At 37.4% G+C, this 22,009-nt stretch overlaps 2 protein-coding genes across 7 annotated transcripts in view; one reads left to right on the plus strand and one right to left on the minus strand.

Moving 5' to 3' along the window:
* Positions 1 to 22,009, plus strand: part of CEP85L (centrosomal protein 85 like) — a 104,444-nt gene that overhangs the window by 42,979 nt on the left and 39,456 nt on the right. The gene's annotated exons all lie outside the window — the stretch shown is intronic.
* Positions 212 to 12,446, minus strand: PLN (phospholamban). The gene is made up of 3 exons (XM_060190550.1): positions 12,357 to 12,446; positions 2,767 to 2,883; positions 212 to 1,744 (listed from the first exon to the last, which is right to left on the minus strand). The coding sequence occupies exon 3, from the start codon at positions 1,656 to 1,658 to the stop codon at positions 1,500 to 1,502; it is 159 nt and encodes a 52-aa protein (XP_060046533.1). The 5' UTR covers positions 1,659 to 1,744; positions 2,767 to 2,883; positions 12,357 to 12,446; the 3' UTR covers positions 212 to 1,499.

Genomic DNA, 22,009 nt, shown 5'->3' on the forward strand with positions numbered 1-22,009 from the left:
GCTTCCTCTCCCCCTCCACTTAATGTCTCTCTCCTATCAAATAAAATAAAATAGGAAAGAGAGAGAAAGAAAGGAAGAAGGGAGGAAAGAGAGAAAGAAAGGCCATATAGGTAAATAACTGTAGAATAGCATTGTGGATCTCTAACTTGGTGCCCTAAAGAAACATAGCATTTGATAGATGAATAAGCACACATCTTATAAGCAGAGAGTGGGACAAAAAAGTTTATTTCAGAACTTAATCAAAGAAGTAGTTAATTTTAGAGACATAATTAAAAAAATAAGTGCAACAAATCTTTTTTTTTTCTGTTTATTTTTTTTACATAGCCATTATACCATCTCCCCAGCCTTGTACTTTTACTATTTTTGCCTGAATTCTGAAGTTAACAGACAGGTATTCTTTAAATTTATTCTAATGTCTTAAGTTTTCATAATTCCAAAGTTACAGCAAGGTAAGTTCTGTTGTCTAAATCATGTAATCAACTACTCAGTGCCTTGAATTAAAGTTAAACTTAGATTTTGTTAGTGCACTACTAATTGTGACTAGACATGCCGTCAATATTGATCTAATGTCCTATAGAGAACAGATTTACGGTTTATTTACATGTACAGGAATTCTTTGAATAGTAAGAGACATTTCATTTAAAAGTTTTTATTATACGATTTTCATAAATTTTTTAAGCACTTTCATGTGGTAGGGAAAAAACAGAACCTTATAGAGAAGCTATAAATATTTCTTTTTTCTTTTCCTTTTTTAAAAACTTTATTTATTTATTATTGGATAGAGACAGAGAAATTGAAGGGAAGGGGAGATAGAGAGGGAGAGAGACAGAGACACCTGCAGCCCTGCTCACCACGCATGAAGCTTTCCCCCTGCAGTTGGGGACCAGAGGCTTGAACCTGGGTCTTTGCGCACTGTAGTGTGTGTGCTTAACCAGGTGCGCCACCGCCTGGCTCCTAAATATTTCTGTATGACATTAGCAAGGGCAATAAAAGTGAGGATTCAGGAGCTATTTCAAATGCTAACACTTCACTTGAATGATTATATTGGTATTTATGAAGAGCTGAGAATATAAATATCAAGGAAGCTTTTCAAGTGCTGTCCAAAATATATTACCCCACAGAGTGAAGCTAATGTTTTATATAGGAAGTGCACTTCCAAGCAGGGCACCTTAAAACAGTGACAACAATGCCTAGTTCATCTTCAGAAATTATTTGGGCTAGAAATTTGTGAGCTTATAGATTTCTCCAATAGAGATTGTGGAAGAAATCAAAGTTACACACACTTAGAGTCATGTTAAGAGTTAATTTTTGGTAATGAAATTTGTTTTCATGTCTACAAGATCCAGCAGATGAACGCATTTTATAACATTTTATCCACAACGGAATTCTTCTTATGTGGTTTGTTATATAGCATTGTTTTTTTTTTTCTCTCTCTCTTCATGGGATGACAGATTTTAAGATGAGGGTGTTAAGCTGCAACTGGAGGTTTCATCCGAATTTCAGAGCAGCATTACAATGATGCAGATCAGCAAGAGGCATATTAAGATGAGACAGAAGTTGATAAATAGGTTCTGGAAATTTTGACGAGCTTGTTGAGGCATCTCAATGGTTGATGCTCTTCTTATAGCAGAGCGAGTGAGGTATTGGACTTTCTCCATGACAGCTGACAGGCAGGAAATCTGAAGTTGTAGATGGTCAAGAGAGAGAGCTGGCAGCCAAATCCGAGATTACTGTTTTAGGTTGCCTGGAATATAGAATATAAAAATAGCAAATGGAGTAGGATAGTATGTTTAGCCTCTTAACAGGTCAAATATAATTTCACAGTCACTCATCTTCCTCAGTATTTCTATCTGTGCCATCAAGCATCTCTAGTTTGTGTATGTGGGCATGTGTGCACAAATATGTTTTTCTGTCTCTGAGATACCATCTTAATTATCCTGTGTTTGGAGTGTAATCATTTCAGTCTTTGACACGTCCTCTCAAAATGACTATAGGTGTATAAATGTTTTTCTTTATAATTTTTTTAATTATCTTTATTTGTTGGACACAGAAATCAAGAGGGGAGAGGGAATTAGGGAGGAAGAGAGACACCTGCAGCCCTACCTCACCACTTGAAAACCTTTACCCCTACCAGTGGGTACTGCTGGCTCAAACCTGGTAACATATGTGCTCAGCCAGGTGCACCACCACCTGGCCCCTATTACTACAAATGTATAGTTTGGTTTAGGGCACAGTTTGGTTTGGGCTATTCCCTTGGACAAAAATTCTTACGTATAGTTTCATTAAGACTTTTTTTTTCCCCTGAGTGTAATGTGAGCATTAATGTATTATAACCCCAAGATAATCTCATAAAAATTCATGTTAAGGCTGGACAGGTAGCACATAGCTGTGTTGTAGGCACCCTGGACTTGCTTCATCCCTGCCATCATATCAATGATGGCGTGGTTCTCTCTCTCTCTTTCTCTCTCTTTCTCCCACTCTCTGAGAAGAAGTGTATAGAATTATTTTACAGAGGTTAATTCTAGTTCAAAATAAGGTATGTGAGAAGTGTTTTAGGGCTAGTGAAAATGCTACGTGGATAGCGCACTGCTTTGGCACATGTGTGACCTAGGTTCAAGCACAGCCCTCACTACACTGAAGAAAGCTTTGTTGCTGTGGAATTTATTATTTCTTATATTTAATAAAACAAAACAAAATGAAACATAATAGAATTTCATTTTAGAAAATAGAGATAAAGAGATTCACTGTGGGGCTGTGGTGGCATACCTGGTAGACCGCACACATTACCACGCATGAGGGAGCTTGAACCCACTTGAATCCACTTCACAAGTGGTGGAGCAATGCTGTAGGTATCTCCCCTGCTCTACCTCTGTCTCTCACCTTCTGTCAAAAAAAAATAATAATATCACTGGAAGTGTTGGGAGTCATCATGTAGGCATTGAGCCCCAGTTATAATCTTGGTGGCAAAAATTTTAATTACACAGAGCTAAGAGATATTAACGTTTGTGAGTATTTTGTTGCCAGATGGGATCCTTCTAGGGTTGGAAAGAGAAGAGCTGGGGAGGTGGCACAGTGATTATGCAAAACACTTTCATCCTTTAAGCTCTAAGGTTCAATTCCTAGCACCACCATAAGCCAGAGCTGAGTAGTGCTCTGGTATCTCTCTCTCTCATTAAAGTAAATAAATACTTTTAATATTTATTTATTCCCTTTTGTTGCCCTTGTTTATTGTTGTAGTTATTATTATTGTTGTTGTTATTGATGTCATCATTGTTGGATAGGACAGAGAGAAATGGAGAGAGGAGGGGAAGACAGAGAGGGGGATAGATACCTGCAGACCTGCTTCATTGCCTATGAAGCAACTCCCCTGCCAGGTTGGGAACCAGGGCCTGGAACCAGAATCCTTACGCCGGTTTTTGCGCTTTGCGCTACCAGCGTTTAACCCACTGTGCTACCGCCCGACTCCCAATAAAATACTTTTTTAAAAATAACCTCCCGGGTAGGGTGAGTGCCTAGCGTTATCTGAGAGTTGCTGCAGCACTGATGGAAGCTCAGTGCTATTGTCTCTCCCTGGCTAAACTAAAAAAAAAAAAAAAAAGCAGCTTGGAGTGTTAAAATCACTATTTCTATATAAATTTTGGATGAAAATTAGAAATGAAAAGTTAAAGACACATTTAGGATGAGGGTAGGGATATTTGGGGAATCTCGGTTGGTATGATGACACAACGGCTTTGGTGGTGGGTGTAGCAAGTTGCGCGTGCGCGCGCGCGCGCGCGCGCGCACACACACACACACACACACACACACACACACACACACACACACCTAATGTATTGCAGATCAATAAAAATACAAATTAAAAGGCCCACAGTTAAGTGCCCAGGGATACAGTAACATTTTGGGGGCTCACTTTGTTTGTTTCATTTTCTGTTGTTTGCTTGCCACCAGCGTTATCACTTGGGTGCTGTACAGTTCCCGGTGACCTTTTTTTCTTCTTCTTCTTTTAAATTTTGATAGAGAGTGACAGACAGGGAGAGAGGGAAGGAGAGAAACATCCACAGCACTGCTCCACAGCTAGTAAAGCTTCCACCCAACAAGCAGAGACTGGGAGCTTGAACCCGGGTCCTCCCACTTGGAGACCCGTGGGCCCCAGTCCAAAGACACTAGTCGCAGAGTGTTCACCAGCCTGCTATCATTGTCTTCTCTATACTTCCCAGGATAAACCCATTGCAGCTTTTCAGTTTCATTTTTGAGAGAGCTTAGTACTGAGGAGAGCAGAGGGAAATACTGAATTAATGGGGCAAGCGGGGGAAGTCACGTATCAGGCAGGATCAGTTAGGGTTGGGGATTTACTACTACAAAGAAACCATATGGTTAGATTTTGTGGTTTCAGTACTTCAATTTGGCCCTATTATGATTTGGATGATATTTTTGACTAGACTTTTTGGCCGAAGACACTGGCCTTCATCATATTCATCTGAATAAGGAGAACCATGTAGCCAATTTCCATAAAACTTAATTCTCTTAAATAGTTGCTAGCAACCAGTGTTTAGCTAGCATGTGATCTCTAGTATACGCGTGCATTAGTCATTATCCAACACAGTGGCTAAAAGCTATTAACTTTTGAGTATATAAAATATAGCTACAAGAAAGGAATAATAACTAGCATTGATAGCTCATATATATATTTACTTTTAAAAATATTTTAGGGAGTCGGGCGGTAGCGCAGCGGGTTAAGCGCAGGTGGCGCTAAGCACAAGGACCCGCATAAGGATCCTGGTTCAAGCCCTGGCTCCCCACTTGCAGGGGTGTCGCTTCACAAGCGGTGAAACAGGTCTGCAGGTGTCTATCTTTCTCTCCCTTTCTCTGTCTTCCCCCTCCCCTCTCCATTTCTCTGTCCTATCCAACAACAATAATAACTACAATAATAAAACAACAAGGGCAACAAAAGGGAATAAATAAATAAAAATAAATATAAAAAATTAAAAAATATTTTAAAAGTATTTACTTATCATTGGATAGAGATAGAGAAAAATAGGGGGAGAGAGAGAGAGAGACACCTGCAGCCCTGCTTCACCACCACTCATGAAGCTTTCCCCCTACAGGTGGGGACCAGGGGCTTGAACCTGGGTCCTTGTGCACTGTAATGTGTGAGCTTAACCAAGTGTGCCACCACCTGGCCCCTATATTTTCTTACTTTCTAGTTCACTTTTAATTACGAGTTAAAGAAACCCAGTGTAAAGTTAATTTAAAAATTAAAATAGAATTTTTTTCAAGCAATGAAATATAACACCGAAATAGTTGAATGAACATGTCCAAAATATGAAAGAAAAAAAATTATTGGGAATCTTTTTCAGTCTCTTTACTTTGTTTTTCTATGGATAGACTTCATGTTCAGACAGTTCTCTATCTGTGATGACAAAAATATTCACAGCTGAATCTTCATAAAACACCTTAACTTTAACCAGGTTGATTAAACTTTGAGAAGCCTTTTGGTGTCACCAGGGATAAAACTACCTCTCCAAAGAGAAGCTTCCTAGTTAGTGATAATCCCAACCCATGTAAATGCTGTATACCTTTCAAAAGGCATGAAACCACAACCATTCATTGAAAAAAATTTCCTTAGCAATACGTAAGGGAGTCACTAATTATACAAAGAACTCAAGTTGTATTTGTAAATTATTCAGGATTTAAGGCTCCTCCCCACCTCGTTTTGAATTTTCACTTTTTTACTCTAGCCATGTTTTTACATCCAGAGTCCCATGATCTCCACCCACAACATCCCTGGCAAGGTGACCTTGAGCAAGTGGCCCACAGAACCAAGGATTCTCAGTTTCTTCATCAGCATGAAAATCCTGAGTATATGAGTCACAAAGAGTTGAGAAAATTAAAATCTGGTAATTTTTTAATTAAAATCTGGTACCTGCTGGGTTCCTTTTAAAATATTTTGTTTTTCTTACAAAGACAGAAATCAAGAAGGGAAGAAAAAAAAAGAGAGGGAAAGAGAAGCAGACACCTGAGGCATGGCTCCTCCTCTCGTGAAGCTTCCCCCCTGCAGGTGGGTCCTAGCAGCTTGAAGCAAGGCCCTTAAAATAGTAATATGTGGGGAGTCCGGCGGTAGCACAGCGGGTTAAGTGCAGGTGGCGCAAAGCACAAGGACCAGCGGAAGGATCCCGGTTCGAGCCCCCGGCTCCCCACCTGCAGGAGAGTCACTTCACAGGCGGTGAAGCAGGTCTGCTGGTGTCTATCTTTTTCTCCCCCTCTCTGTCTTCCCCTCCTCTCTCCATTTCTCTCTGTCCTATCCAACAACAATGACATCAATAGTAACTACAACAATAAAAAAACAAGGGCAAAAAAAGAATAAATAAATAAATAAATAAATAAAAAAGAAACTTAAAAAAAATAGTAATATGTGTACTCAACCCAGTTCATCACCACCTGGTGGTCCCTCTTTCTGGATTCTTTTTATTTTATTTTTTAAATTTATATAATTTTTACTTATAAATTGGAAATATTGACAAGACCACAGTATAAGAGGCATACAGTTCCACACAATTCCCACCACCAGAGCTCCGTATCCCATCCCCTCCCCTGATAGCTTTCCTGTTCTTTAATCCTCTGGGAGTATGGACCCAAGGTCATTGTGGGATGCAGAAGGTGGAAGGTCTGGCTTCTGCAATTGCTTCTCCGCCGGACATGGGTGTGGACAGGTTGATCCGTACTCCTAACTTGTCTCTTTCTCTAGTGGGGTGAACTTATATTTTTATGCACATTTGGGATGTAAGTGGATTTACAGGTCTGAATGTTAAAGCTTACTTGATACAAAACATGGAAAAAAGGAAACTGTCTTTGTTCATTATGAAACATGTAATAGTCATTTCCTTCTCTGACGCTGAGGAGTGGGTACTTCACTTACATGAAACGTAATCACCTTTCCACAAACAGGTCATTCACTTTTGTGATTCTCAGTTTTTGCATCTATTATTCTGGTTCTGCTTGGAGTGACCTCTTTACTTGTTTCTACTTTGACTCTGTCCGGAAAACTTCATTTGATTCTTAAGGCCCAATTTAAATATTGCTTCCTAATAAAGTCTTCCTTTATTCAGTAAGGCTGAGTTGGTTTTCTTCAGGGTTTTAATGTGCTGTAGTTTTGCTTTACGTGTCTATACCCTCAACTAGACTTTAAAAGAAAAAAAGCCATAATACTCAGCTGAACTATGTTGTTGGCCTGATTTTAAAAAATTATTAATGAACAAAGATAGTGTTATTACTATCAGATTGGCTAGTTAAAATGACAAAATTTCATAGTTGAATGCATTATCCTAATATTTTATTTCTCTCTTTTTTAAACAGTTTTTTAATTTTTTGATTTATTATTATCTTTATTGGATAGAGACAGCCAGAAATCAAGAGGGAGGGGGATGATAGAGAGGGAGAGAGACAGAGAGACACCTGCAGCCCTGCTTCACCACTCGTAAAGTTTTCCCCCTGCAGGTGGAGACTGGGGGCTCGAACCTGGGTCCTTGCACATTGTAATATATGCGCTCAACCAGGTGTGCCACCACCCGGTCCCTTTGGTCCCTTTCTCTCTCTCTCCCTCTCCCTCTCCCTCCCCCCCCTTTTAATTCAGCTCTGGCTTATGGTAGTAGTATGGTGGATTGAACCTGGGACCTTGGAGCCTCAAAGAGTCTTTTTGCATAACCATTATGCTGTCTCCCCTTCCATAGAGGACTGCAACTTCGATTGTTAATGATTAGTATTGACCTGAACAAAGTGTTGTGCAAATGAGTATTCTGTGTATGTGAAGTATATAGAGGTGTGCTCTAAGGATATAAGTTCTCTACTGGTGAAAGAATACTGAAAGTATTTTAAAGACTAACTCATAAACCTTATAGTAGTTAACCATTGTTGAAAAGGAGAGCATAATCCTTAAAAGAGATTTAATATCACCGAGACAACCAAAGATAGTGTGGCAATTTCTTTTTAAACTTAGAAAACATAATTCTAAAGTTTATAATCTCATGCTAAAACAAAAACAAGTCTGTTTTACAAACTGTGATGCTAGCTTTTTAGTGGTACAGTTTGAAATGTGTTAAGTCCTCATTTTACTGGATTTCCAGTGTCTGTATGATAATAATTAAGTCAATTCATGTAGAATTGGGCTTCCTGTCATATGTTGAGCTTTGAAAAGTTATATGTGACTTGTGGTAGGAGGTTTTCAAAATATTTTGTCTTAAAGCCATTTTTCTAATTTCTAGTTAATAGTGGTTTACAAGATTGTAGGACTACAGAGTATAATTCCACACCAGACCCACCACCAATGAAAGTTCTGTTCCCTAGTCTCCCAGTGACAACCACCGTAGTCTGGGATAGTCTGTTTGTTGTGTTACATGCAAGAGGCAGAAAGTACCTACACGGTATTCTGTATGGCTGTGGGATCTATTATTATTTTAACTTTTGGAGGATTATTAAAAATAATTCTATATGCTATTCTTTAAAGTTGTTTTTTAATCTATAGAGGTTTTTTAATCATTACTATTACTTTGTTGCTCCACGTTACTTGAAAGAACTTTCAAGCTGCTTCTGCTTGGCTAGGAAGATAATTATATAAACATAAAATTCAACATATTCTCACCTCTAAGATGACTCTTAATGAAATGTTTTTCTGTTTTAAAAAATTAATTAATTTATTATTGGATAGTGGGAGATGGAGGGGAGCTAGAGAGGGAGAGAGACAAAGAGACACCTGCAGCCTGGCTTCACCACCTGTGAAGCTTCCTCCCTGCAGGTGGGGAACAGGTGCTTGAACCCAGGTCCTTGTGCACTGTAGTGTGTGCACTTAACCAGGTGCACCTGGCCCCTGTATCTCTCTTTCCTCCCATCCTTCATCCTCCTTCCCCCCTTCCTCCCCTCCTCCTCTCCTCCCTTCCTCCCTTCCTCCTTTCCTCCCTTTCTTTCTCTCTCTCCCTCCCTTCCTCCCTCCTTCCCTTCCTTCCTTTCTTTCTATCACCTCCAGGGTTATTGCTGGGGCTTGGTGCCTGCGCTAGGAATCTGTTGCTCCTGGAAGCTATTTTTTCCCTTTTGTTGCCATTGTTGTTATTAGTATTGTTGTTATTGCTGTCATTGTTGTTAGATAAGACAGAGAAATCGAGAGAGGAGGGGAAGATAGAGGGGGAGAGAGACACCTGCAGACCTGCTTCACTGCTTGTAGAACGACCCCCCCCCCCAGCCCCCTCACCCCTCACTCCCACCTCTCCACAGGTGGGGAGTTGGGCACTCAAACCAGGACCCTTAGACAGACCTTGCACCATGTACACTTAACCTGCTTCGCTACTGTCCAGACCCCTCTTTTTATAGTTTTGTTTATATTGGATAGAGACAGGGAAATCAAGAGGGAAGGGGGATATAGATAGGGAGAGAAGAATAGAGACACCTACCACACTGATTCACCACTTAGGAAGCTTCCCTTTCTGCAGGTGGGGATCCAGGCCTTAAACCTGGGTCCTTGAGCATTTTAATGTCTTGTAATCTGGGTACTCAACTAGGTGTGCCAACCACCTGACTCCTGTGAAATATTTTCTTTGCTTTTAAAGCTCTGCCTTAAGGAAAATTCATTAAATAACAACACAGAGAAAGATTTTTTTTCCCTTTGGAATTGGCACACTGCTGTTATTTCCTGTGTAGGTTTGTCTTCACTGTCTGTTCATTGTATTAGAGTTTATTTGCAGTTAAAATACTCTTTCTAAACCTATGGTTGTTGATACTCTGCATTCCTACTGCCTAGGATGAGGATAAAGGATGTGAGGAGGGAGTGAGGAGGGAAATTTTAAGGAAAAATGATTGCCAGCTAATTACATCCATCTCCTGAGTTAAGATAACCTGTATGGCTATGGGTTCTGTCATTATTATCTTTAGAGGGATAGGAAAAGTAGCCATGACTCTTTGTAGGATTCATATAAAGCATTTAGTTGTCCACTTTACTTAATGTGAAGAAGCTATTATTTTTTTCCCTTAAAGCTTTGGAGGTGAAATACACTTTAAAAAGCACTAGAGGTCCTCAGATGACTGTGAATACACTGGTGTGGACATGTACACCCCGTTTTTCTGTGTTTATTTGGTTATACATGCTTCAGGATCATATTAAGCAAGAGCGTAGATGATGTATTTCTAAGAATGTTTGAAGGGACTATGCAGTATCTGCTTTAAGTCACTGTAATTGTGAAGTATAATTTCTTGTATTATTTCCTTATATTTTCTTACATTTATGCTTACTACTCCCTTGCTGGTATGATCAACATTGTGTTAATCCAGAGTTTAGATGAAAGCTAATGTTTTTCATAACATAAAATAAAGTAGCACATTTTTTTCCCCACTTCAAGCACCTCAAAGAGAACAGAATTGAATATTTAAATGTTAGAAAATATGGAAGTAAAAAATGAAGATGATTAAAGCTAAGGATTTAATATGGACATAAATAAAGTCCATAAGTGGTATTTGCAAAAAAATTGAAGGCTCCATTTATTAATTTTTGTGCAAGAGAGAAAAGCATGGGAGGCAGACAGAAACAGACTAAAAAGGCCACTTAGGTTAGGCCTATATTGTGCCAAAGGTGACTGTATCTGGATCCTCAAGACTTTTTAAGTCCTTTTTTTCTACCACTGAGGTATCTTATTTTTTATTTATTTCTGTTTTTTCTCCAGTCGCTGGGGCTCCATGCTAGCACTAGGAATCCACCGCTTTTGGCGGCTCTCCTTCCTCCCTTCCTTTTTCCCATTTGATGTGACATAAATTGAGAGAGAATAGACAGAGGAGAGAAAGACCTGCTTCACTGCTTGTAAAGCGACCCCCCCCCCTACCGCCCACAGATGGACTTGAACTGGGATCCTTGCTCAGGTCCTTGTGCTTTGTTTGTACTATGTGCACTTAACCAGGTGCGCCACCACCCATTCATTCCCCTGAGATACCTTTCTAATTAGAACTGTCCTTCTCAACCTGGAAATTTTTTTTTTTTTTAAATATACAAAATTCTGGGCTGGCAGACTCGTTCACTTGGATAGTCTGCTGCTTACCTTGTGTGCGACCCAAGTTTGAGCCCAGCCCCCACCATACCTCAGTGCTGTGCCTTCTCTCTCTCTCTCTAAATAACTGAATCTGTAAATAAAAATACTTTTATGAGAGAAAAATCAAAACATTACTTTGTCATATGCAGTACTGAGGGAGGAGGGGCCAACCTGGGCCCTCTGATATGTAAGGTATGCACTCTATTGGGAAGTCTTTTGAGGAGCCATCACCGTGGATTTTAGGTCTCTAGGCTAGCTAGGTTAAAAGCATGATTATTTTAACAGTTAAGAAAAATTTGATGGTGTGTTACTGCTTTTTCAAGGCAGTGCACATATTTGAGTTTAACTTTCCAGTGTATGTTGCTTCATAACGAAGGTCACCTGGAATTTCCTATACCTAAGCTTTGCAGATGACCAGGAGGATATCATATAAGCTGTTAAGAGAACTGTCTCACACAGTTTGTATCCTTTAACTTATGTGGTGCCATTAACTGTATTTAAGGCTACTTATTTTGCTTTGCCAGTGTCATGATGTTCCTAAGCTATGGTCATCAGTGGACTGGCTGTGCATGCAGTTTAGCGTCTAAAAGCCTTGGTTCCTGTCAGTACTTCAGCATGTCCTAGACTGTGACCCATGGGCAGTTTACTTTATCTTTCACCTAAATTGTAAAATAGTCAGTTGGGGAGGAGGGTGGGTGTTTGTAAAAGTTGGAATTTATAGAGAGGGAACAATCAGAAACATTTTAAAAGTAGTTTGTATCACACATTTGTAAGTTCTTAGTCAATATTTACTGTGAGGAATCATGATAATATTGAAATAGTCATGCCAACAATGTGCATATCACATCACAATCACACGACTGACTAATCATAGTAGTCCAAAGATAACCCAATCTTATGTTTCTCAGCAGAGTAACAACTAGTAAAATAGTCATCTTTGTGTGTGTGTGTAGAAATTAAGTCAACACTACCACCAAATGCATAATAATATAATTGGAAGACACTTCAATAGTTCCAGATGTTAAAATTTATTTTTAAAAGTTAAAGTGAAAGTTAAAATGACAAACCAATATCCCAAATCAGAGATGAATGTGACCCTTATCATTTGAAAGTTAAATTTTATTCTTACTGTTATTTAATCTGGTAAGCATATACTTAGAAACTAAAATTTTTATATATAAAACATTTTCCTTAACTTAGATGAAATGAACCAAAAAATACTTTTTTTTTTTAAAGTTCAGTAACTTTGAATTATATAAAACAAGAAAGACCAAATCAATGAAATCTATTTCTTACCTTGGTTGTTGTAATGATCACAGTAGAGTAATGTGTGTTATATGCAGTCTTGTGGTCTTTTTGCTGGAAAGTTTTCTGTCTCCCTTACCAGCTTTATAGGAGCAATTGAAGTAGGTGGAGGAGAAAAAATATTCTAGGGAGGTCTTATGATGTCACATAGGAATTCTGAAGTTATGATTGGCTGGCCATAGTGTTATCACAAGCAAACTCTTTAGAATGCTGTTTACCTTACTCTTGATATGGAAAGGCGATTGAGACACATACTTTTTGGTTTTAATTGTTAGTAAGAGGAAGGGAATTTTAAAAGTTTGGAATGGTAGAAAGCTTTCTGTAAAGGTTCCTGTGTTTCCAGGGTTAGACATAAAATACTACATTAAATATACTAGAATAGTAATTGTAATTTTAATATAGTGAGAGTGAAGCTGGCTGGCTTAAACCTTAAACATTTCATTGACTTGTTGATACTGCAGCTCTTTTACTACTGAGCTTCATATCAGCAGCTTCTAGTAAGTCAGTGAATGCTTCCACAAGATCAATTTTTATACCTTTTCCTATTCATGGTTCTTTTCCCTCAAACCTTTGTGTTTAAAATAGAATAATGATTGATTTCGGTTTTAGAGCATTTCGTTGATTTTATGGGTAAAGTGAGAACTGTCAAATCATCTGTACTTTTGTTTAGGGCTTTAACAATGTGTTTATAAGCTATAATTCTTATTTAAACATATATCCTAAGAAAAAAGGCATTTACAAGTTTACTATTTACAATTTTTTAAAAATACATTACATCATTATACTAAAAAACCCTAAGGTGACAGCAGTATCAAGAATCGCTTTCTAACAATAAATTAGAAAGACAGAAAGATTTGATTTCTGATTAATAGCATTGTAGTAAAGGTACTTTGTTGACAGTAGGTGTGCATATGTTACAGATTTAAATTGTGTAGTGTTTCAAAAAGAATGTATCTCATTTAATGTAGCAGTTATTTTCCTGTAAGTTTCCACATAAATAATATTATTAAATGGGATGATAAGTCTGATTCTTATAAGTTTATGATGTAGTAGAACTGGGAAAGTAATTTTTTTCAAAAGTCATGTAATTTCCTGGTTTTTTGTTTACTACTGCAAATTCTAGCTCTTAAATCTCTTCTGTTGAAGGAGGTACTTGTTAATTTTTGATATTTTTATACTTGCAGTGAAGTAAACTCAGCCTGCTTCACTTTGTTACGGATAACTAAGATACGTTGCAACAGTTGCTTGTGTGACCTTAAATGGAGATGATTATGGCTTCCGAAGATGAGTAGTCCTTTCTCCAGAGTGAATGTCTTGTTATTTAAGGAGTCAACGAAAATTTCCTTTCGGCAAAGATCTGTTGTAGGAAAATTTACAGCTTAAAATTAAACCCCACATTAGAGGAATTGCACAAATGATGCCTGATGTTTTGTTTTGTGTTCTAAGATTTTAAATACATTTGACTTTTAGTGTTAATAAGCTTCTCATTGCTAACAATGACAAATAACTGATGGGAAGAGGATTCAGACCTGGAGATTTAGTTAAAATTCATGTTAGATCGGCATGGAAAATTTGTCATTTGGATACAGATTTCATAGGGCAGTTTATATCAGCTAAGAACATTTTTATGTGGAAATAGATGAATTATTTGCTATTTTTGGAACATCTGCTTTTAGTTTATTTGCTAGTTTCACATTCAATTGGTATGTTTAAGTTATTAACAACCTGTATGTGTCATTGTTAGAAATGGAGACAAAAATTACTTCCAGATTTGTATCAAGGGCAGGGAATTTTTTGAATTTAACTTTTCCTGTTTGCTTAACTGTTTATCTCAGCTACTTATTATTACATCAGGTGAAGCACTCTGAAGTGTTATGTTCTAGCTTTAGCCTGAATTCTCAAAAAGAAAGTTGTTTATTTGGAGCATTTAATTATCAACAATGTAGACAGTAAAATGTTCCTAAAAAATTCTACAGTTAAAGTTCTGGAAATTAGTTTGGTGTTGCATTGGCAGAATCTTCATTTGAAGTTATCTTGCATAGTTTTTAGTCTAGTTTTGGTCATACTACCTCATACAAACAACCTCAACTGCTTTATTTGGGGAATGGGCTTGATATAGGGCTTTAATAAGATAGGAAATTCTTTGTGGAACAACTACTAGGAATTCTTAAGCACGATGCCCATTTATTTTTTCTTTTAGAAAATGATTCTCTTTTTTGGGGGGGGGGGTGGAATACAGTCTTAATTTTTTTTTTTTTTTTTGGTACATGATACTCACTTATTCCCAAGGAAGTCATGCTGACAAAACTTTCGTTAGAACAATTGTAATATTTTACAAAAGTGAGGCAAAACCAGGCTTATTTTATGGACAGAAAAAAAAAATTAAAGAAGAAGAAAGGGAGAGGGGAGTAAATTCATTTTTTCTGTTTTGTCCACCAATAAAAGATCTTAATACACATAGATGATGATTTTAAATCATTAGTTTATAACTTCATAACATGTAGATGGAATTTTTTGAAAAATGTGTTGATAGAAAATAATTCTAAATGTGTTTCCTTGTGGTTATAAATCAAGGGTCTAAACTTGGCTGGAATTAAAAAGTATGTGCTTATTTTCACTAAACTGGTATTTAGCTTCTTTTTAGTTTTTACTGTACATGTGTTAGCAGTGCATGTAACACTGTAGCAGTCTCACATAATTTGCTTATTAGTTGTTACATTTTCTGCTTGCATTCATCACTATTTTGAATTAATACTACCTATAAATATTGCTATTTAATGCATTAATGAAGCATAGTAATTAAAATTTTTCTTAACAATTATTGCAAGGTAATTCTGAGCTTGTCATCTTTTAAGTTTTACATATTATTATTTTTTATTTCTTTATTGGGGAATTAATGTTTTACATTTAACAGTAAATACAATAGTTTGTACATGCATAACATTTCCCAGTTTCCCATATAACAATACAATCCCCACTAGGTCCTCTGTCATCCTTCTTGGACCTGTATTCTCCCTACCCCCACCCCAGAGTCTTTTACTTTGATGTGATACGCCAATTCCAGTTCAGGTTCTACGTGTGTGTGTGTGTGTGTGTGTTTTCTGATCTTGTTTTTCAACTTCTGCCTGAGAGTGAGATCATCCCATATTCATCCTTCTGTTTCTGACTTATTTCACTTAACATGAATTTTTCAAGGTCCATCCAAGATTGGCTGAAAACAGTGAAGTCACCATTTTTTACAGCTGAGTAGTATTCCATTGTGTATATATACCACAACTTGCTCAGCCACTCATCTGATGTTGGACACCTGGGTTGCTTCCAGGTTTTGGCTATTACAAATTGTGCTGCTAAGAACATATGTGTACACAGATCTTTTTGGATGGATGTGTTGGGTTCCTTAGGATATATCCCCAGGAGAGGAATTACAGGATCATAGGGTAGGTCCATTTCTAGCCTTCTGAGAGTTTTCCAGACTGTTCTCCACAGAGGTTGGACCAATTGACATTCCCACCAGCAGTGCAGGAGGGTTCCTTTGACCCCACACCCTCTCCAGCATTTGCTGCTGTTACCTTTTCTGATGTATGACATTCTCACAGGAGTGAAGTGGTATCTCATTATTGTCTTTATTTGCATTTCTCTGACAATCAGAGACTTGGAGCATTTTTTCATGTGTTTCTCAGCCTTTGGGATCTCTCCTGTGGTGAATATTTCTGTCCAAGTCGTCCCCCCATTTTTGGATGGGGTTATTTGTTGTCTTGTTGTTGAGTTTGGCAAGGTCTTTATATATGTTGGTTATTAAACTCTTACCTGATGTATGGCATGTAAAGATCTTCTCCCATTCTGTGAGGGGTCTCTTGGTTTGGGTAGTGGTTTCTTTTGCTGTGAAGAAGCTTTTTTATTTGATGTAGTCCCATAGGTTTATACTTGCCTTAGTCTTCTTTGTAATTGGATTCATTTCATTGAAGATGTCAATATTTTCCTCTAAGTATCTGATAGTTTCTGGTCTAACATCCAAGTTCTTGATCCACCTGGAATTTACTTTTATATTTGGTGAAGTACAGTGGTTCAGTTTCATTCTTCTGCATGTTTCAACCCATTGTTTCTAACACCATTTGTTGAAGAGACTCTGCTTTGCCCATTTAATAGTCTGGGCCCCTTTGTCAAAGATTAGATGTCCATAGGTGTGAGTTTTACTTATTTTTGAAAGACTTATCACTAAAGTCATGTGAGAAAGAGGAAGAGAGATTTTAGTGAGTGGACTTTGAGGTCCTGTGTATGGCAGTGGATGGAGGACCTATGTTAGGGTCAAGAGTGTTTTGCAGACACCTGTTACAGGGAGATGAGAAACTGTATCATGCCTCAACAGATGTTCTATAAACTATTAACCTTCCCCCCCAAAAAAAAAATGGTAAAAAGCAAAAACAAATACCTCAGTGATAAAGCCAGAGTACCACTTTTGCTCATGTGGCATGAGAGATCAGACCAGATCCTAGAGTATGTAAATCCAGTATTCCACCAGCTGAGAGATTTTTCCCATCTGATGGCCCAAAAGGTGGGGAATTTCATTTTAGACAGGTTTACAGAATTATCATGTAGTACAGATATTTCCTATATCCACCCCTCCCTCCCACATGCACATTGTTTTATTCGCTTGTTAATACTCTACATTAGGCACAGTAGTCGCATCACTGTCAAAACATGGTTTTAGAGCCCATACTCGATCCACATTTCCTCAGTTTTCCTATGTTCACCGTATTGTCCAGGACTGTAGAGTTACGTTTAGTACCAGTGTCTCTTTTGTTTCTCTTAGCTGTGATAATTTCTTAGACGTTACTTTTTCTTTTTCTTTCTTTCATTTTTTTTTCTTGGTGATACTATTTTGAAGAGTGAATTCTGGTCAGATATTTCGTACAATGTTCACCAGTTGTCTTTTGTCTGGTTCTATCTATATGGCATTTAGAAAGAGGAAACTTCTAAAGACAGGAATCAGTAGTTGCCAGGGCTGTGAAAAGGAATTGACTACAAAAGGGAAAAACACAACTTTCTGTAGTGTTGACAAAGTTGTACACGAAGGAGTTCTGTGGTATAGATGATTAAGTTTTTAGAACAGAAGCCTCATTTTAAAAGGTTAAAACGTTACATGTGACTACAGTGAGGTTATATTTCATGCATAGGTTGACTGGCTTTTGTTCACATTAGGTGAGATAAGACAAAAAGAGATGAATAGTGGGCAGTGTTACTTATATATGAAACGTAAGCAGCAAGGACAGAGTTACAGCAATAGTTCTTTAAAAAATTTTTTTTGGGGGGAGTTGGGCTGTAGTGCAGCGGGTTAAGCGCAGGTGGTGCAAAGCACAAGGACCGGCATAAGGATCCCGGTTCGAACCCCGGCTCCCCACCTGCAGGGGAGTCGCTTCACAGGCGACAGAGTCTCTCCTCCTCTCTGTCTTCCCCTCCATCTCTCCATTTCTCTCTGTCCTATCCAACAACAACAACAACAATAACTACAGCAATAAAACAACAAGGGCAACAAAAGGGAATAAATAAATAAAATAAATATAAAAAAAATTTAAAAAAATATTTAAAAAATTTTTTTTAAATTATTAATAGTTCTTTAGGTGGAAACCTGTAATACATTCAGGGTTCTCTTCATGTACATACATATTTTAGATATGTTGAAGAGACTCTGCTTTCCCCATGTAATAGTCTGAGCCCCTTTGTCAAAGATTAGATGTCCATACGTGTGGGGCCTCATTTCTGGGCTCTCAATTCTATTCCACTGGTCAGTGTGTCTGTTCATGTTCCAAGTACCAAGCAGTTTTGATGACAATGGCCCTATAATACAGTTTGAGATCTGGGAGTGTGATGCCTCCGGTTCTGTTCTTTTTTCTCAAGATTGTTTTGGCAATTCTAGGTCTTTTCTGGTTCCAGATAAACATTTGTAGCATTTTTTCTATTCTCCTAAAAAATGTGCTTGGGATCTTGATGGGGATAGCATTAAATTTGTAGATGGCTCTGGGTAATATATTCATTTTGATGATGTTAATTCTTCCAACCCATGAACATGGAATATCTTTCCACTTCTTTGTGTCTTTTTCAATTTCTTTGAGTAGTGACTCATAATTTTCAGTATACAAGTCTTTCACTTCTTTGGTTAGGTTTACTCCTAGATATTTTATAGTTTTTGTTGCTATAGAAAAAGGAACTGATTTCTGGATTTCAATTTCTTCTAACTTAGTGTTTGCATAGAGGAATGCCACTGACTTTTGAATGTTAATTTTATAGCCTGACACATTACTGTATTTCCTGATGATTTCCAAAAGCTTCTTGCTGGATTCCTTAGGTTTTTCCATGTATACTATCATGTCATCTGCAAATAAGGAGTTCTTGGCAGCACAATTTGTAATAGCCAAAACCTGGAAGCAACCCAGGTGTCCAACAACAGATGAGTGGCTGAGCAAGTTGTGGTATATATACACAGTGGAATACTACTCAGCTGTAAAAAATGGTGACTTCACCGTTTTCAGCCGATCTTGGATGGACCTTGAGAAAATCATGTTGAGTGAAATAAGTCAGAAACAGAAGGATGAATATGGGATGATCTCACTCTCAGGCCGAAGTTGAAAAACAAGATTAGAAAAGAAAACACAAGTCGAACCTGAAATGGAATTGGAGTATTACACCAAAGTAAAAGACTCTGGGGTGGGTGGGTGGGTGGGTGGGGAAAATACAGGTCCATGAAAGATGATGAATGACATAGTGGGGGTTGTATTGTTAAATGGGAATCTGGGGAATGTTATGCATGTACAAACTATTGTATTTACTGTTGAATGTAAAACATTAATTCCCCAATAAAGAAAAAAATTATTTAAAAAAAAAAACACAGTTCCTTCAATAAAATTCAAGAGTCGGAAATAGACTAGTTTATAATGGATTACTCTGAGGAAGAGGTTACAGATACCATTTTGTTGTTGTTGTTGCTAAATATATATAGTGACACACTCTGTAAGGATTACATGGACTTGGTTGAGATGACCAGTTTTGTGTGTGGTAATTTTACAATTAGAGAGTAGAAGATGTAAATTTGATTTTAATGTATAGGTTTCTTCCTAATAATCTTTTCTCCCCTTGTTGAATAAAAAGCTCATTAAGTCATATTTAATTTATGATTTATTTCATGTTAATTATTGAACTTTATGAAGTTTGATGATTCCATCACCAAAAGGTACTTGTAGAGTATATCTCAGATGTGCTATTCCAGGAAGAGAGGAAGATAGACCCGTGCTATTTGATATGCTATGAGTGACGAATGAGCCCAGGAACAAAAGCAAATGAAAGAAAGATAACAAACCTGAAGAATTGCAGAAGTTGTGTTCCAGTTAAGTGTGGTAGCACTAGATGTTCTAAATTTAACTATGTTTGTCCAGGCTGAGGCCAAAGAATTTTGAACTATTTTCAGCTACACTGTAGTAAGCTTATTTTGGAAGCATGTTTGACCATTAACTGACATAGTTTGGCAATTTAAGCATCTGGGTCTCATCAGAGTAGTTGGAATTATATAATTACATATCGTTAATTATAAATTATAATATGAATTGTTATAGATGCTTTCAATTCCTATCCAATTATCACTGAGGCATTTTGTGTCTACTGTAAGAGCACCCTGTGCATGTCGGGACTTCTGGGTTGTTCGGGTCTATATGTAGAAGGATTATGATTCTTTCGGGGTTTCTGAATCATGGATGGAGTTTCTAACTCACCATTGCAATATAGGATACTATATCTTTTTAAGTAGTGTATCTGAATGAAAATTGTCCTTTGTTCTCCAAGTTCAATACTTAACCAAACATCTGAAAAATGTTAGGGCTGGGGAGGCAGCATAATGGTTATGCTAAAAGATTTTCATGTCTCAGGCACCAAAAGCCCCAGGTTCAATCTCCAGCACCACCAACACTCAGAATCGAACAGTGCTCTAGTCAAAATAAAAGAAAACCACAAAAATATATATATTGACTTGTAAAAAGAAAAAAAATCAAGTTACTTTAATAGATCTTGTTATATTTGTTAAGTTGATATTTCAGTTTCATACTTCTAGTAGTTCATGTGCCTTTATAACTATTTTCACATCTCTTTCTGATCTTTCTGATTATCTTTGGCTTGTCTTTCTTTCTTCATTCCTTTCTTTCTTTCGTTATTTTTTTTAAATTTTGTCTTTTTACCTCCAGGTTTGCTGGGGCTCGGTGCCTACACTATAAATCCACTACTCCTGGAGGCTCTCCCCCACCACCACCACCATTTTATTGGATAGGACAGAGAGAAATTGAGGGGGGCAAGATAAAGAAGGAGAAAGATATCCTGCTGACCTGCTTCCCCACCTCTACAGGTGGGGAGCCAGGGGCTGAAACCAGGATCCTTGTGTGGGTCCTTGCACTTCAGTACTGTGTATGTACTTAGCCTGGTGTGCCACCACCCAGCCCCCTGTCTTTGGCTTTCATATTCATGCCTAAAGACATTATTTTTCATGTTAAAAGTATTTATATATTTATAAGTTATCATGTTCTTGATCACACTTGTGCTGGTTGTAGTCAAGTTGAAACATGACTGTTTACTTGAAATTCTAAGAACAGATAACAATTTTCTATTTTGTCGATATGTGAATTTTGATGCTTTTTCCCTAACACACACAATCTCTCTCTCTCTCATACCTTACTTAGCTTCTCTCAAAAAAGTATCTGTGTTTTCTGGAATAAGATTAGTTTCTCTATATTATTTTGCTTAACATACTCTCTCTGAATCTAATGATAGTTAAAATTTTATGTCTGTATTATTTTGCTGTATACATACAATTTAATTATCCATTTGTTGAAATAGATTTGTGTTGTTTCAAATTTATCACAGCAGATATATATCATGGCAGACTCTTTTTGTGTCTAATGTGAAACATGAAAATATGTAAATATAATATCTACTAGAAAACTTTATTGATACTGTAAAATACAGCAGTATTTAGACTTGAATGCCTGGGTCTCCAGGGTTCCAGGCTCAGTGTCCCATATTACCATAAGCTGGAGCTGAGTGATGCTCTGGTTGGAAAAAAAAAAAGAAATAGAGAAAGAAGACACACTTACATATGTATTTGTGTTTTGAAAAAAAAGTTAATAGTCATTCCTGCCACAGAAATCATGTACAAGGTATTTATCACAAAATCATTTGGTAGTCAGTTCCCTACCTTGTTGTTGGTAATCTCTGATTTAATAATTCCTGTCTCTCTCATTTTGTTCTTTCTGGGTACCATACAGATAAAACTAGATAGCACATAACTGTTTGAATTTGGCTTTTTTTTTTTCTTAGCGTCTTTTGAGATTGAGCTTTTGGCAGAGAGAGAAAGAACCAGATATCACTCTGGTACATGTGCTGCCAGGGATTGAACTCAGGACCTCATGGTTGAGAATCCAGTGCTTTGTCCACTGTGCCGCTTCCCGGACCATGAGATAGAGCTTTATTATTGCATCTAAAAACTGATTTTATTGCTTACTTGTAGTGTGTTAATGGTTGTAGCAATTTGCTTTATCAAGTTAATTTATATATTTATTATTTCTAGTCTTTAGAGGGGTCTTTAGGAATAAGTACTTACCTATAGGTTT

The sequence above is a fragment of the Erinaceus europaeus genome, chromosome 4 (assembly GCF_950295315.1).
Source record: "Erinaceus europaeus chromosome 4, mEriEur2.1, whole genome shotgun sequence".
Taxonomy (NCBI): Eukaryota; Metazoa; Chordata; class Mammalia; order Eulipotyphla; family Erinaceidae; genus Erinaceus; species Erinaceus europaeus.